A 16,017-nucleotide genomic window follows, 5' to 3' on the forward strand; every position below is an offset into this window, starting at 1 on the left:
AAGAAAAGGAAAGAAGAAACAACAAAAAGATAAAAGAGAAGAAAAACAACAAAAAGAAAAACAAAAAGAGGAAAAGAAAAAAAAAGGAAAAGAAAGATCACAAACAAACAAAGTAATTTCTATGACATGACTACGTTCGACCTGATTCCTTTTAAGGATACGTAGGCAGCCTCACGGTTCGGTCTCATCAAAATAAAAATCCAAAAATCCCCAAGAAAAGAAACTGGGGAAGAAGTTGTGGTTGTGAAAGAGATTTGATTCCGAAAGTTGTAATTTTAACCCATTTGAATGGTTTTGAGCCTTTTATACCCTTTCTTTCTAACCCCGTCCAAAAGCCCACGTTACGGTCCAAAGAAAGACCTTCTGATCAGTCTTCGAGAAATGCCAAGTTGAGCAAATAGAGGTGATTCATATCAGGGGCAACACTCCGGTCCAAGCAGAAAAAATAAGGAAAATGAGAGACTCTTATTGGTGAAAACCCTCACGGGCACCGTAAGGCGACGGGAGCTGAGAGAAATAAAAAATGAGAGAGTCTTAATGGTGGAAACCTTCACGGGCACCTTAAGTTGAGAAAAAGAACAAAATGAGAGAGGCTTGATGGTGAAAACCCTTCGGGCACTACAAGTCAAATAAGGATTGAGGATCATATGGGAAATCACCAGACGAAGATTGTGAAAGTTGACTAACGGCAGAGCATCGAAGCCCAGTTTCATGGTTGAAGGATAAGAAGAGTTGGACATCAGACTTGCTTAGCAAAATAGGCCACATGTGCATGTCATGGTCATTAGAGTTGGTATCCACATCCGATAGGTTTCTACTTTGTAGCTTTCTTGTTAGGAATCATCTCTTTCCATTGTCCTCTACTATGTTCCTTGTGCCTTGTTTACTTCCTCTTCCTAAGTCTATTTGGTAAGAACAAGTGAGAAATGACTTCAAAATTTGCCACCAGCTTTCCAATTGCACAAAACGGGATCTGGCTAGCACATCAAAGCGTCATAAGTCAGGAAAGAACAGCAAGCACACTAGGTTGGTAACAGTCAACATGCTTGGGATCCTTGTGAAATACAAAGGCTTGGTATATATCAATTCATGAACAATGCAACAGATGAAGGGTTAGGGTGAACAGATCAAAGGTATTTCCTGTGATAAGATTGACAAAAGGGTGGTAAACCAGTAACGAGCAAGACCTTCCAAGCAGAAATCAAAGTTATCATAGCAAATGAGGGAGCCGTAGACCTCAAGGACAGGACCAGTGGTTTAGAAAGAATAGCATACGCAATGAGGGGGTGACAAGTGTCGTGCTTTGGGGTTCATGTGAGATACAAAGGGTGGTAAATGTCAGGTCATGAGCAATGCAACAAATAGAAGGTATATAGTTTGAACGGAGAAGAGGTATATTATGTGTTATGGGTAACAAAGGAAGTGGTTAGTCAAGAAACGAGCTAGGTCTTCGAACGGAAATCAGTTATCATGACAAGTGAAGGAGCAACAGACCTCAAGGTCGAGGCTAGTGGTTAAGTCAAGAAAGAACAACATACACACGGAGTGGGGGCAATGAACGTGCTTTGGGATTCATGTGAGACATAAAGGTTGGGGAGATGCCAGTTCATGCAATGCAACAGATAGAGGATATTGGATCTGAACGGAGAAAAGGTATTTTATGTGATGAGGACGACAGAAAAAGGGGTTAGTCCATAAACAAGCAAGGTCTTCGAGTGGAAATCAGTCATCATGGGAAGTGAAGGAGCAATCTGCCTCGACGTTCAAGGCCACAAACCAACCACCACATTTCAAGTCAGCAGTCAGGAGCCCGCCTGAAGAACAGAGGAATACATTTCGAGTCAGCAGTCAGGAGCCCGCCTAAAGAACAGAGGAATACATTTCAAGTCAGCAGTCAGGAGCCCGCCTGGAGAGCAGAGGAATACATTTCAAGTTTTAGCAGTCAGGAGCCTGCCGGAAGAACAGAGGGAGTACAATTCAAGTTTTAGCTTTCAAATTCTTATTAATATCTGGTAATATGATGCCCAGCCACCAAACTGGGGCAGAAAATTTTCTTTGTTTTGTCTATTTTGTTGAAGTCAGGAGCCCGCTTGGAGAATAGAGGAATACATTTCAAGTCAGCAGTCAGGAGCCCGCCTGGAGAACAGAGGAATACATTCAAGTTTTAGCAGTCAGGAGCCCGCCTGGAGAACAGAGGAATACATTCAAGTTTTAGCAGTCAGGAGCCCGCCTGGAGAACAGAGGGAGTACAATTCAATTTTAGTTTTCAAATTCTTATTAATATCTGGTAATATGATGCCCAGCCACCAAACTGGGGCAGAAAATTTTCTTCGTTTTGTCTATTTTTGTTGAAGGCAGGAGCCCGCCTGGAGAATAGAGGAATACATTTCAAGTCAGCAGTCAGGAGCCCGCCTGGAGAACAGAGGAATACATTCAAGTTTTAGCAGTCAGGAGCCCGCCTGGAGAACAGAGGAGCCCACCTGAAGAACAGAGGAATACATTTCAAGTTTTAGCAGTCAGGAGCACGCCTGAAGAACAGAGGGAGTACAATTCAAGTTTTAGCTTTCAAATTCTTATTAATATCTGGTAATATGATGCCCAGCCACCAAACTGGAGCAATTTTTTTTTTGTTGTTTTATCTATTTTGTTGAAGTTAGGAGCCCGCCTGAAGAACAGAGGAATACATTTCAAGTCAGCAGTCAGGAGCCCGCCTGAAGAACAGAGGAATACATTCAAGTTTTAGCAGTCAGGAGCCCGCCTGAAGAACAGAGGAATACATTTCAAGTTTAGCAGTCAGAAGCCCGCTTGGAGAGCATGGGAATACATTTCAAGTTTAGCAGTCAAGAGCCCGCCTGGAGAGCAGGGAATACATTCAAGTTCAGCAGTCAGGCATCACCTGGAAAAAGGGCAAACATCCCAGATCACAATTTAAGGCGGCAACAAAGGGATATCATCGGGAGAATACAAGTCAACAAGGCAACAAGAACCACAAGAGCAAGTTTGAAGATATAGATAGGATTTTTGTAAAGCATAGATCATAGTCTAGTCTAGCTTCTTTTTATTTTTGACATGGTGTAACAAGGGGGTTCAGTAAACAGTAGCAGCAGCAGCAGCAGCAACAGTGAAATCACAGCTTCATGGTAGTCCCAGCTACCAGACCTTCCAGAATTACACTGACCTGATTCCTTTATAGCCAAGGATATGTAGGAAGCCTCAGAAGTAGGGTGCGGTCAAATCTTTCAAAAATGCTTCGCACGGAGTATTCAAACGGGCAAAAATCGCTCGTATCCGCTCACTTATCTTTGCACGAAAACTCTTCGTGTTTCCGAGCAAAGAGGGGCAGCTGTGAGCACGTGATTTTTGCCCTATATGAATTACTCCCATAGTTTCAAAACAAAATGATTTCTTTTCGTTTTTGCAATTTTTTGGATTTTTGTGGCATTTTTCGTTAATTGTTTGCATTTGTTTGTGCATGTTTATTTTATTTTATTCATGAAAACTACAAAAATATGTTGCATTTGCATTTAGAATTTAATTTGGCATTTTGGAATTAGTTAGTAATTTAGTTGTGTTACACAAATAGAAAATCACAAAAAAATAACTCATTTTGCATTTAGCCTCGAATCTTGCAATTTTCTCTTAATTTGGTAGTTAATTAGTTGTTGTAAATATTATTTTGAGCATTAATCTAAATTAGTAGGATAATTTTGGTTTAGAATTAATGTAGGTTTTATTTTAATTTGAAAAGAAGGAAAAAAGATTTGAATTTGAAAAGAATTTGAAAGAAAAGTCTGTTTGGGCCATGTTTAATTGAAATTCCTCAGGCCCAAACATCTGGCTCAAAAACCCGTCTATTTTGGCCCAAAATTCGTTGTTTTACCCGGTCCAAGTAGTCAGTCATGGAGACCTTTGAAACGACGTAGTATGGGGGCGATACTACGTCATTTTGAGTTCATTAGTGTTAAATTGATCTCAGCCTTTCATATTTCGTCATCCAATGGCTGTGAAGCTCCCTCTCTTTTTAATTAAAACTGTCCAAAATTCCTCAGAAGATCGGTCAGTTCCGAAACTCACATTCACTTCATCTCCTCCATCTCAAGAACCCTAATCCGCCGCCCTTTCCACTCGCCGGCGGCGCCGCCTTAGATCAGCCTCAAACCACCACCAAAATCCAGCCATGTAACCATCACCCCTCCCTGAGTCCTAATCCACCACCACTCCTCCCAAATCCCCGCAAATCGGACCATTTTTAATCTAAAAATCGAGGGAAAGAAAATCTGTCAAGCTTTCAAGTTTTCTATGAACGATTGGGCTTGAAGCTAGTATTGTTCGTGTGTCTCAAAGAGAACATGCGACTAATACGAGTTTTGGGTCAAATCGGAAGTGCCGGACAAGCTTTTCGAGCCCATTCGCCTCCGACCTTAGGTATTTCTTTGTTCATGTCTTTCCGGGTTTTTGTTTCCATCCATCTTCATTCTTTCATTTTTCTGTTTCTTTTCTCTTTGTTTCTGTTTCTTTTCTCTTCGATCAATAAAATTCGGATAGGCAATAATCTTAGGTTAATCTTGGATTAATTTTGTTTAAAAGGGGTTTAAAATCAGTTCTGTGTGTTTTCGTAATCAGTATTAATTGATTGAGTTTTCTTGGGCCTTCATTTAAGTACTAATCATTTGGGTCAGGGTTTTGGGGGTCTCAGAACACTCGTGGGTTGATTAGAGTCCTTGGGCCCTTGGTTTATTTGACTCATCCCAAGAGCAGCCCATTTGTTTGGGGTTTGAGTCATTAGGGTCAATATGACATATGATTTTTTCTGAAGTAACAACAGAAGTTTTAAAGGTTAATTTAGGCATTTGGATGAGGGAATCTTTTAATAACAGAATGGGGAAGCTTCTAGTGGGGGGTCTTAGTGAAATTTCAGATTTGTAGTTGTTTAGCTTGGCAAGCAAGTCAGAAGTTTAGGGATTAGGTAGCAAAAATGAGAATTGGAAAGGGACTAAGGGGGTAAATACTAATTTCTGAGGGCTGCCCTATTTGCTTGCCTATAAAGTCACTCTTTCTTCCCTTAGAGGGCAGAGATTTGAAGAGCTAAAAGGAGATAGAAAAATACAGAAATACCAAACGGCTGATTTTTACTATTTCATTGGGTCTCTTCAGTGATTTGTTTTAAATTCTTTTCAAATTCTTAAACAATCTGGACTCATCTGAGTATAAAATGGGTTGAATCTGGTCGTCTAAGTTGGTTTAAAGCTTGCTGGGCTACTGTTTGATTGGAACTGTTTTTGCTGCACCTCATTCTTGGTTGGAGTTGATTTTTATGGTTATTTTGCTATTTAACTGCTGCTCGTCTCACCATTCCCTTGCTGAAATTCTGTATTTCTTTAGGCTATATCCAGGTATCTACTTTGAGCCTTAATGTTTGAAGTGAACTTGAAGATTGAAATGAAAAGCCGACTTTGAAGCATGGCATCTTTATACTTTATTGATTTAATAGTCTTGCTCTGATTTTACATCTGAAATCTGCTTGTTGTCTTAATGTATTGAATTCTGGTTTAGGTAAATGAGTGCTATTAGCATGTTTGGCATAAGGCTATTGTGAAACTTGGGTCACACGTTGGCCATTTGAGTTAGTAGTTAGACTTTGGTATTGTATAAACGAAATTTAGCATGATTCTGAATTATTATGGATGCCTGATTAGCATTAGGTTTAGTCAAATCTAGTTATATGTCATGTTCTCATTATTCTGAGTTTTAATCGAAACTTCTGCCTATATTTAAGTTTAGTCATCAGATCTTTTTGCTGGGAAATATATTGAGGTTGTTGTCAGCTTATTTCAAATGCTGAAGTCGAGCTTTGTTTAAGTATAAAGGGCTACAGAGTGAGTTAGAACGGGTATTTGCATGTCAATTCCATCTTTGATTCTGGTACTCATTGCTTGAAGAATGAGTTTGAATTAGATTTGTTTTAAAAATTCAAATAACTAGCATGTTGTCTTGTGTGAACTGAATGGTGTTAGTACTGAAAGGCTTTGGTTTCCATGAGGATTAGTCAAGTCCAGTCGCATTCGAATCCAAAATAGGCATCTGATAAATCTGCAATCAAACAGTTGCACCTGATAGTGTTAAAAGGTAGCTTGGTATATTGATTACTGATTGATAGTGAAATCTGTTAGCTTGTGGCTAAACGTGAAAGAATCACTTGCTTTGGGTAAAGACTGAATTTGGAGTCTTGCTTTTCATTGATGCCCAGTTTTCCCCAAGGATTTGGGCCCATGATTGGGCCTGAATTGGAAATCAGCTGCCTATCTTTGTGTTCACGCATCCGTTCATTCTCGCTACTGACCCACCATTTAAAAGTAGTTCAATTTTTGGCCCAAAGCTTTGGTAAATTTTCCCCTTTTAATTAATTAGACTTTCCAGATTGAAATCGAGGTGTGCCCTAATGACCAATTGCATATAGAATGGCCCTCACTTTATAATCTAACAACCCCTTAGGTTAGAATAATTCTGGGCACGCCATGCCAAATAAAATGACAATTGCGTGGTCCCCGTATTAGCTTTATAACCTAGATATTGAAAATGATTAATCTTCGTAGAAAAGCCTTTAGGGCCGTTTAAAATACTAGTGTGATTGTGTATACGTCCGCGTAACACAATTACGCTTCTAAAAACAAAACCTTAGTATGCGTTCGCGCAACTTCGGCCCAAACTTTCTTAATAATAATAAAGCGTTATTAATCGTGGACACGTTCGCGTGACATGATTTTTGACGCGCCAAACAAATGGGTATACGTACGCGTAACCCGTTTCAAGATAATTCTCTTAATTTAAAAGCGGTAAGAAGCAAAAGCACATATGTTCTAAAATCAGTAATTAAATAATTTTATAAGCCAGCTATGATCAAAGCGACCGTGCTAGAACCACGGAACCCGGGAGTGCCTAACACCTTCTCCCGGGTTAACAGAATTTCTTACCTGGATTTCTGGTTCGCGAACATAAACAGAGTCAAATCTTTCCTCGATTCGGGATTCTAAACCGGTGACTTGGGACACCATAAATCTCCCAAGTGGCGACTCTGAATTTTTAAAAATAAATCCTGTTTCGATTGTCACTTCAAGTTGGAAATAACTCCCTTTATTATACCCTTTCCGGGAGGTGTAGTAAGAAAAAGGAGGTGTGACAGTCACAATTTTGACGTGGCCAAGCTTATTCGTGAGGAGATGTTTACACGTTATCCGGTGAAGAGGTACGGTTTCTTCTTCCCTTCCCTAGTCACTAGGCTTTGCCGGGCAGCTCAGGTGCCGAAAAATTTGAATGTGGATGAAAAAGTGCCGAGAGAGACAAAGTTTCGAGCAGATACGGTGACTACTGGAAAGGAGCCTGTGGCACCTGGTGGTGATGATAGTAATGACTCAGATGCATCTAAGGAGGGAGAGGATGAGCAGGAGGAAGTAAGAGCCGAGTCGCCCACCCATGAGCAGGTTGTAGAAGCTGCAGAACCATCTGGGGTCGGTCGGGTCACCCGGTTAGCAGCCTTAGAGTAAGAGATGGCAGGGATGCGTACCACGGTCGTAGACTTGGGGACGCGGGTTGATGATTTGGCCACCCAAAATGCTAAATCGGAAAAGAAAATCATGGGCTGGCTGCATGCTTTGGGTCGGGCGTGTCACCTTGACCCTGACACTATCTCTGATCAAGACTGATCTACCAGGGAAGTCCCCTTACCTTACTCTGCTTTAATTTTTTTGACATGGGGACATGCCAACTCTTTAAGTGTGGGGTGGGGGATGATTGTTGTTGTTTTACAATTGTATAAATTTGTTTGGTATTTTTGGTTGCTGTTAATTAACTTCGACTTGGTCCGAAGATGGACACCTCTTGACGGGTCTCTTGAGGGACTTAAGTCGAACAAAAAAAAAAGATTTTCTCCTGTTAGGTAGTGTATCATCTCCCCCTTGGTTTTTCTTTAAACCACGGTTCTTTTCCAAGGGTTTCCATTTGAACCGGGTGTAGTTAGTTTTTTTTTTTAGTTTAGGAATTTTTAGGCGAAAAAGAATAGAGATTGCTTTAATGTGACACTTAGGCTCATTAGTTGACTCTAGCAATAAAGCCTTAAAATGTGTGTTCTTGAGTTGGCTTAAGCACCTTGAGCAGAGTGTCTGATGGTCCTAACTGAATTGAGTCATGTGCCATGTGTGAGTGAGGCCTTGTGTATTCTATGCTAACACTCAATGCTTAGAACTTGCCCTGTGTGTGTACGAAGCGAAATGGTAGTCTTAATTGGTCTGGAAGTGATATAGGCGTTTCCTTGTTGAACCTATCTATATATGTTTTCACCCACCTGATTGTGTATATCCTAGTTAACCCCTTTGAGCCTGTAATCCTGTTTTTTTGGCAACCACATTACAAGCCTTACCCAAGTTGTGAATTGTCTATATTTTTGAACCCTATCACCTCTTAGAAGCACTTGAATTGTAATGAATATGGAAAAGTTAAAGTGTGGGGTGGTTGGTTGGGCTTTTGAGTGGAGCTAATGAAATAAGGAGAAAGGTGCACGGTGTTGAGAAGAAAATAAGAGCCACTTGAATTGAAAAAAAAAGAGAAGAAAAGAATATATATTTTCCTTGCTAAGTGGTGACTCTTGATGTAAGTAAGCTTAAAGAAGTAGGGGGTTCAACTCAACGATGTAAAGGTGGAATGAAGGTTTGACAAAGGTATGGGCTTAAAAGTGAAAGATGTATTGAAGTGCTTAGGGAGGTGTAGTCACTATACCCATATATATCCTACCTGTCCCGCAGCCAACATTACAACCAAATAAAGTCCTACTTGATTCCATATCAAATAAGCTCGATTAGTCGATTATTACACTACGCGCAAGCCTATGGTGCGTTGTTTGTGGCATAAGAATTTCTTTCTGAGGGTGAGTGGAATCTTACGTATTTGAATTCCTCAGTGTATGAATTACAATGACCATGACGCAAGTCTCTTTTGTGGTGAGTAGGCACGTGATTCATGAAGGGAAGGTAAGTCTGGACCTCTGACTGAGGGTATGAAAGCCGGTTAGGGACATTACCTGGCTAGAGAGAGAGTCCACTCTTGAGGTTAGGATGTTACGCTGAGGTAGTCTATCTATGTTAATTATTCTTGGTATAAGGAGTAGGAAAGTGACCTAGTGAGGATTAGGCTTATAGAGTGTGGTTTTGTTGCTAGAGGACTAGCAACGGTTTAAGTGTGGGGTGTTGATAGTAGCCTATATTATGCGATGTAGATGCTATTTATGCTCGAAGTTAACCATACTTTATTGATGTTTTAAGTGCTAAATGATAACAAAATACTCTAATTGAGGTTTTTGTTCTTTGCAGGAGCAAGTATTGATTATGAGGACATTGAACATCTTTTGGAGCTAATTTGGAGTAAGGAAAGCCACTCGGAGGTGAATGCGCGTGAAAGAAGAAGGAGAAAAGTAGAAAACAGCTGACCCTTATGAGCGCGGGCTAAGCGCGGGCGCGCTCTAGCCGCGCTAGTCCAAGCAGAATAAAACGCGATATGCGCGGCCTAAGCGCGGCCGCGCTCGTTAATTCGTTGAACCTTATTTCCAGGGGTAATTTTGTAAGTTCGGGGGCAACTCTCCTTAACATATAAGAAGCCCAAGTCGTCCAAAGATGGGGTATCAAGGTTTTTATAGTTTTGTTGAAGGCAAGAAGAGGCAAAAGGCAAGAAGGAAAATTCGGCATCGAGTTCTATCTTTCTTCCTTTTGCGTTGATAATTGATTATGAATTTTGCTGTTGTGATTATAAAAACAATTATGAGTAGCTAAACATTTAATCTAGGGTTGATGGATCCAATTGTGAGATGAAGTTTTGACTCAGTTTTATATATAATCAGGCCGAGTTTATTATATGATTGTTCAACTATGTTTTGTATGGTGATTAATTGAATGAGCCCTTGATTAATCGTGTCTAGTCGCCTTGTGTTGCTTGAGAAAGAATACTAGGTTAGATTGTTGTTGAACAACACCACTTTTGGGTAATGGGAGAGATTCATTACTTGAATTTAAAAGTGGGGTTAGAAATAACTAAACTTTGGTGGGATAATTCGGAGCTGCATATATTATCAGCTAGAGTAGTTCGAGACAATGTTCTAGTAATTTATTTTAGTTGGTCGAGAGATTAATGCGGCAACCCATAGCTCATAATCCTCTTAGAGTATTACGGCGAGATTATAGCAAGAGAGTTAAGAATTAATCTAGCAATTGGGGAAATCAATACACTAGATCTTTTTACCATTGAATTATCTTTAATTTGGAATATTGTTAGTTTTAATATCATTTTACTTTAGTTAAGCAAATCCCAAATTTATTGATAAAAATCTTGTATCCGGAAATTGTTTGAGCTTGTACTAGCATCACTAAGAGTTGTAATAGATAGGTTAGTTCCGTGAGGATTCGACTCTGGACTTGTAAATCGAATTATATTTGCAACGACCGCTTTGTCTTTTTATAAGGTATAGTTGGGCGTGATCAATGACAACACATCCCATGCAAAATGACACCCGGCTTAGCATTAGTAGATCAAGCCACATGCCATTTATGTAGCCACTTGTCCACAAAAATATTAAAATACTACCACATTGTCACCTCTAAAATTCTACGCCATGCATGTTTGCATTATAAACGGAATATTATCATTACAAAATAGAATTTAAATTTTATATATACTAATTATGATTTTTTCTATAGCAATATAATTTCTTATCGTATAGATTTAATTACTTTAAATATGATTTGATTATGTCTATATTTTCTTATTTCACCTATACTTATAAGTTAGAACTTACACTCAATATAATATTGAGGTTAAGATAATTAAAAAAGGGTAGCCCAGTACACTAAGCTCCCGTTATGTGCGGGGTCCGGGGAAGGGCCGAACCACAGGAGTCTATCGTACGCAGCATTACCCTGCATTTTTGCAAGAGGCTGTTTCCACGGCTCGAACCCATAACTTCCTGGTCACATGGCAGCAACTTTACCAATTACGTCAAGGCGCAATACATGAAAACAACCATGAACAACCCCCCCCCCCCCCCCCTTAAAGGGAGAGTTGTGGAGGGATAAATACTTACTTGCATTCAATATTTACATTATTTACATCAAAACATGTTATATATTTATTGATTTGATGAAGGAAAGTCTTAGAGTAACGGTAACAGTAACAGTAACGAGTTCGAGCCGTAGAATTAGCCAAGCCAACTGACACTTGCATTAGGGTAGGCTGCTTAAATCACATCTTTTGATGCACAATTCTTTTTTGGACCCTGCATGAACATAAAATATTTTATGCATTAGATTATTTTTTTTAATTTGATGTAAATATCGGATATAGATGAATTTTTAAACTACGGTCTTAGAGAAGTAGTAAAATTAAATATTACAGGGGACGCGTACAGTGATACGCACGTGCAACCAATATGGTCGGAGCCAAAGAAGCACTCGGACTCACTACACTCTTCTTTACTCGTTTCGTTTACTCTTCTTTGGTGTACGTAATTGCCTAATTGGTTGGTGGTCAACATATGTCAAATTTTTTAAGGTCAATCTTTCCTTTTTCTTTTCTTTTTTCTCAGCTTTCTTCTATTTTAATTTTCCCTTTTCATACTCATCTATGTTTTAGTAAACTGATGTATTTTGTGTTTTTGGTCCATTTTAATAAGAATATTCTTCCGTTCGTGTTATTTTATTTTTTCTTACTAGTTTGTTCTAAAAAAAATATATGTTTATATTTATTTAGTTAGAAATTTTTATATTCATACAGATGCTACAGCAAATTTAAAATCAGAAGTTTAAAATTTTTATAGTCACACAAATATTATGAAATATTTAAGATCGCAAGTTTCAAATATTTTTTTAATTAAACTTTGTGCTAAGTAAAACTACAATAAACAACGTGAAACTGAGGGAGTAATACTTTATCATATTTAGATATATTTTAGATATATAGAAAAGGAAAGATGGTCAACTAAGGGAATATATCATTTCAAAAACAATTATTATGTTGTTTGCATTTCTTAAATGTCAATTGTGTCCTCCTTGATCTACGTGGACCCCACATTCCCTTGACCACATCACTCCTTTAAAAGTTTAAATGTACTATTGATTAGACTACTTTTGCATAGAGTTACTCCATGCAAATACTCATTTTGAATATCTTTTCTCATTTGATAAAATTGTTAATTTTTGTTTTAGTCAACTAAAAGTTTTCATAGAAAAAGTAAATTTAATTTTAAATAATAAAGCAACAAAAAGAAATATAGATAAATATTTACAATATTTTCATATTTACCCATACTATTTTAACACAATTTAAAAAATAAAATTAAAAAGTTTTCATGTATTCACACTATTTGAAGGCGATTTCAAACCTAAAAGTTTTATATTCAAAAGTAATTTTAAAAACTATAGTTTGGTAAACCTTAAAAGTTAATTTAAGTGATGATATTTGTTCATCTGTTCTAGGAGGTTATCTCTTATGTACTTAATTGATGTGAAATTTTGATTTATATGGTTTGAACTCCATTGTTCCATGATAAGTTTTCAACAATCTATAAATTGTCTTAAAATATTTTATATTATTTCATTATAAAAATTAACATATGATAAATCTATAGAAAAAATAAAAACATTTCTCTTATATCCTTAATTAAGAAAAAATAAAATTCCTATAATTTATATAGACTTATCTCAAATATTTATTATCTCATCACCAGTAGCATCATTTTAAACAAGTTATAATAAAATATAATATGAACTACTATATTGAATTACTACAATTTATATCATGTTAATATTTGTTTAGTGCAGTTGGTTCTCTTTGTTTGAAGTAGTAAATTGCCTCTTTAGGGATGCAAGTCCCCTTGGAAGTTCTCTTTGTTGACTATACTAAAAATTTCTCTTGATTTTGTTGTATACAAGACATAAAGTAAAATCATAAGTTTTTTTTTAAATTTTCTCGTATTGTAAAGAATGATGTTGTTCGTTTTAACTTTCCATCAGGTAGCTGATTGTTCCCACTATTGAAACACTTGCAAGACCAAATTGGATGTATTCAAAATTAGTTTACAAATAGATCGGTAAGTTTTTTTATTGTAGAAAAATTATTAATATAAATACACTTGTACCTTTAATGGATTATCTTGTTAAAAATTCAAATATAGTGGGGAAATAATACCATTCAATCAATTTTACAATTTGATGTTTATATTTTATATTGATGTTAAAATGAGTATTATAGCACATAGTCTTTTTATGTTAATAATTGGAGCAACTTAAGCAGGTTATAATTTATAGTTTAATTTTTTTGTAAATTATTAAAATAAATTAATTATAAATTGTGATCCCCAATATCATTCTCTTCAGTTATTAAATGGATATCAATGATCGATTTATTTATCAAAAAATTAATTGAGCACCGACAGACAACAATTTTAAAATTACAATGTTGGGCCCGTATACGGACCTTTCCTCATCTAGTCATATTTAGAAACTCTTTAACTATAAACTTCTTATTTGACTTTTAATGATAAGGGCAGTACGGTGTGCAAAATATTCCGCATTCATACAGGTCTATGAAAGGGTCGCACCCGAAGGAGTGTAATTCAAGCAAACTACTTTTACGCAAGCATTAATAATGATTGATTTTAAAACGGTCAAATCAGCTTTTACGTTCTTTTTAATTTATTTTAATATTCGACAAAGTTAAAAAGTGCTTAAGATAAGTTAAAAACTGCTTAAAACAGGTCAAAAGCAATAAGTTGGGCAACCCCAACTTATTGCTTTTTGGCTTAAAAACTATTTCTACTGAAAAGCTTTTTTAAGCCAATCCAAACAGGCGTTATATGTAGGCTTTCTAATACCAAAATCTTGAAAATTTGCAAAATAAGTCCTCAACCAACGTTTTTCAGTTGCTAACTCAGTTTGTCCCCACTTAACTAGTCCAATACCTATCCCATGAAAATCAATGCACCGTCCGCCTCCAATTCTCCTCTTATAGTCTTCTCCTTCGTTACATTCTCCCCACTGACCCACCACCCACTATATACTCTTTTAGCATGAGTTTAGTTCCATTCTATAACTATAAATACTATCATTTGAGTGCAGCCAAAATGTAACTACGTGAAGTGCAAGAACCTCTTCATCCACATTCCAAGAATCATTAAAAACTACCTTCAAACATGAGGCTCTTAGCTGGAAATTTCAAATCAAATTGCAACATAATACACTCCTCAAATTATAACTTGCTTTTCACCAAAAAGCATCTGGAATTTGCACTTCCTACTTCAAGGTGCTCTACACTAAGAAAATCGAGTGCTCGTGGCTTCAGGATCACGAGCTCGTGGAACCCAGGGTCGGGTCACTGCTCTGTCGCAGACAGAACAGCTGAACTCCGACACCGGTGGATGGAATTCCAAGGTATCAAGAATTGGGAAGGTTTGCTTGATCCACTTGATGATGATCTCCGTAAGGAGATCTTAAGGTACGGGGAATTTGTCGAAGCAGCCTATCGCTGCTTTGACTTTGACGTGTCATCACCTACGTATGCCACTTGTCGTTATCCTACGAATTCAATGCTGACAGACTGCGGACTAGACAAGAGCGAATATAAGGTAATCAAGAACCTTTATGCCACATGTGCAGTTCAAATGCCAAGTTGGACTAAAAGGTTCCCGAATTTAGCGTCCCCGTGCTCAAGCTGGATTGGTTACGTGGCAGTTTGCGAAGACGAGGAAGAGATCGCCAGACTTGGGCGTCGTGACGTGGTGATTGCTTATAGGGGTACTGCCACCTCATGTGAATGGCTCGAAAATTTACGTGCCACGTTAACTGCTTTACCGGATGACATGGCACCCGAAAATTACGATCAACCCATGGTACAAAGTGGATTCTTGAGTTTGTACACAACAAAAAACGAATGTGATCAAAGTTTACAAGACACAATTAGAGAAGAAATTGGCAACATTCTTGAAAAGTATAGCGACGAGCCTTTAAGTATAACTGTCACAGGCCACAGTCTTGGAGCTGCCCTTGCAACATTAACAGCGTACGATATAACTAAAAAATTTAGTCACGCACCAATAGTAACAGTCCTATCATTTGGAGGACCTAGAATAGGAAACAAAAGTTTTAGATGTCAATTAGAGAAAAGTGGTACAAATGTTCTCCGCATTGTCAACTCCGAAGATCCAATTACAAAAGTTCCCGGGTTCGTGCTCGACGAAGATGATGACGTGGCGGAAAGAGGGGGTGCCCACATGGCGACAACGGGGCTGCCAAGCTGGCTTCAAAAATGCATGGAGGATACACAATGGGTATATGCTGAGGTGGGCAAAGAACTTAGATTAAGTAGTAAAGACTCTAAATTTAGCAAAGCTGGAGATGTGGCCACGTGTCATGATCTCAAGACGTATTTGCACTTAGTGAACAATTTTGTAAGTGAAAAGGATGTAGAAAGGCGAGATCAAGAAAGAACTGTGGCTTTAGTTTGACAAATCTTTTCTTTACTCGGTATAGGAATAGGAATAGGAAATAGGAAATAGGAATAGGAATAGGACCACACGTCAGTTTTCTTGAAAATACACACCAAAAATGTGTCAGCTGAAAAGGGTTTCCATTATTTTTGAAGGAGCCCTACTCTCGTTGCCTATACTCCATAGGTTAGCCATATTCTTAATGTATACAATAATATATGGTGATCAAGTTATGGAAGTTAAATAGTCTGCATCTTTCTTGAGTTACAAGCAAGCATGTTATATTACACTAGTGCATAGCTTCATTCTTTCTTACCACCGATAAAAGGCACTAAAAAAATTAGAACACAAAACACGAAATATGATACTTTTTTCTTTTTAGTCAGTCACACACACGGTTAGAAATTCGGCCAAAATTGTCTTTGATCGATCGAAGTCGGTCGGTTTTTAAAATTATTATTATTATTTTTTTTTACGAAACCGATCAACTTCGTTCGGTT

The 16,017-nt window shown here is 37.7% G+C and overlaps 1 protein-coding gene across 1 annotated transcript; it reads left to right on the plus strand.

Annotated features, from left to right (window-relative positions):
• Nucleotides 1-14,150: 14,150 nt before the first annotated feature.
• Nucleotides 14,151-15,770, plus strand: LOC109239689 (phospholipase A(1) DAD1, chloroplastic-like). Its single transcript, XM_019406274.1, has one exon. The coding sequence runs from the start codon at nt 14,225-14,227 to the stop codon at nt 15,533-15,535; it is 1,311 nt and encodes a 436-aa protein (XP_019261819.1). The 5' UTR covers nt 14,151-14,224; the 3' UTR covers nt 15,536-15,770.
• The last annotated feature ends 247 nt before the right edge of the window (nt 15,771-16,017 follow it).

Source organism: Nicotiana attenuata, unplaced genomic scaffold (genome assembly GCF_001879085.1).
Source record: "Nicotiana attenuata strain UT unplaced genomic scaffold, NIATTr2, whole genome shotgun sequence".
Classification (NCBI taxonomy): domain Eukaryota; kingdom Viridiplantae; phylum Streptophyta; class Magnoliopsida; order Solanales; family Solanaceae; genus Nicotiana; species Nicotiana attenuata.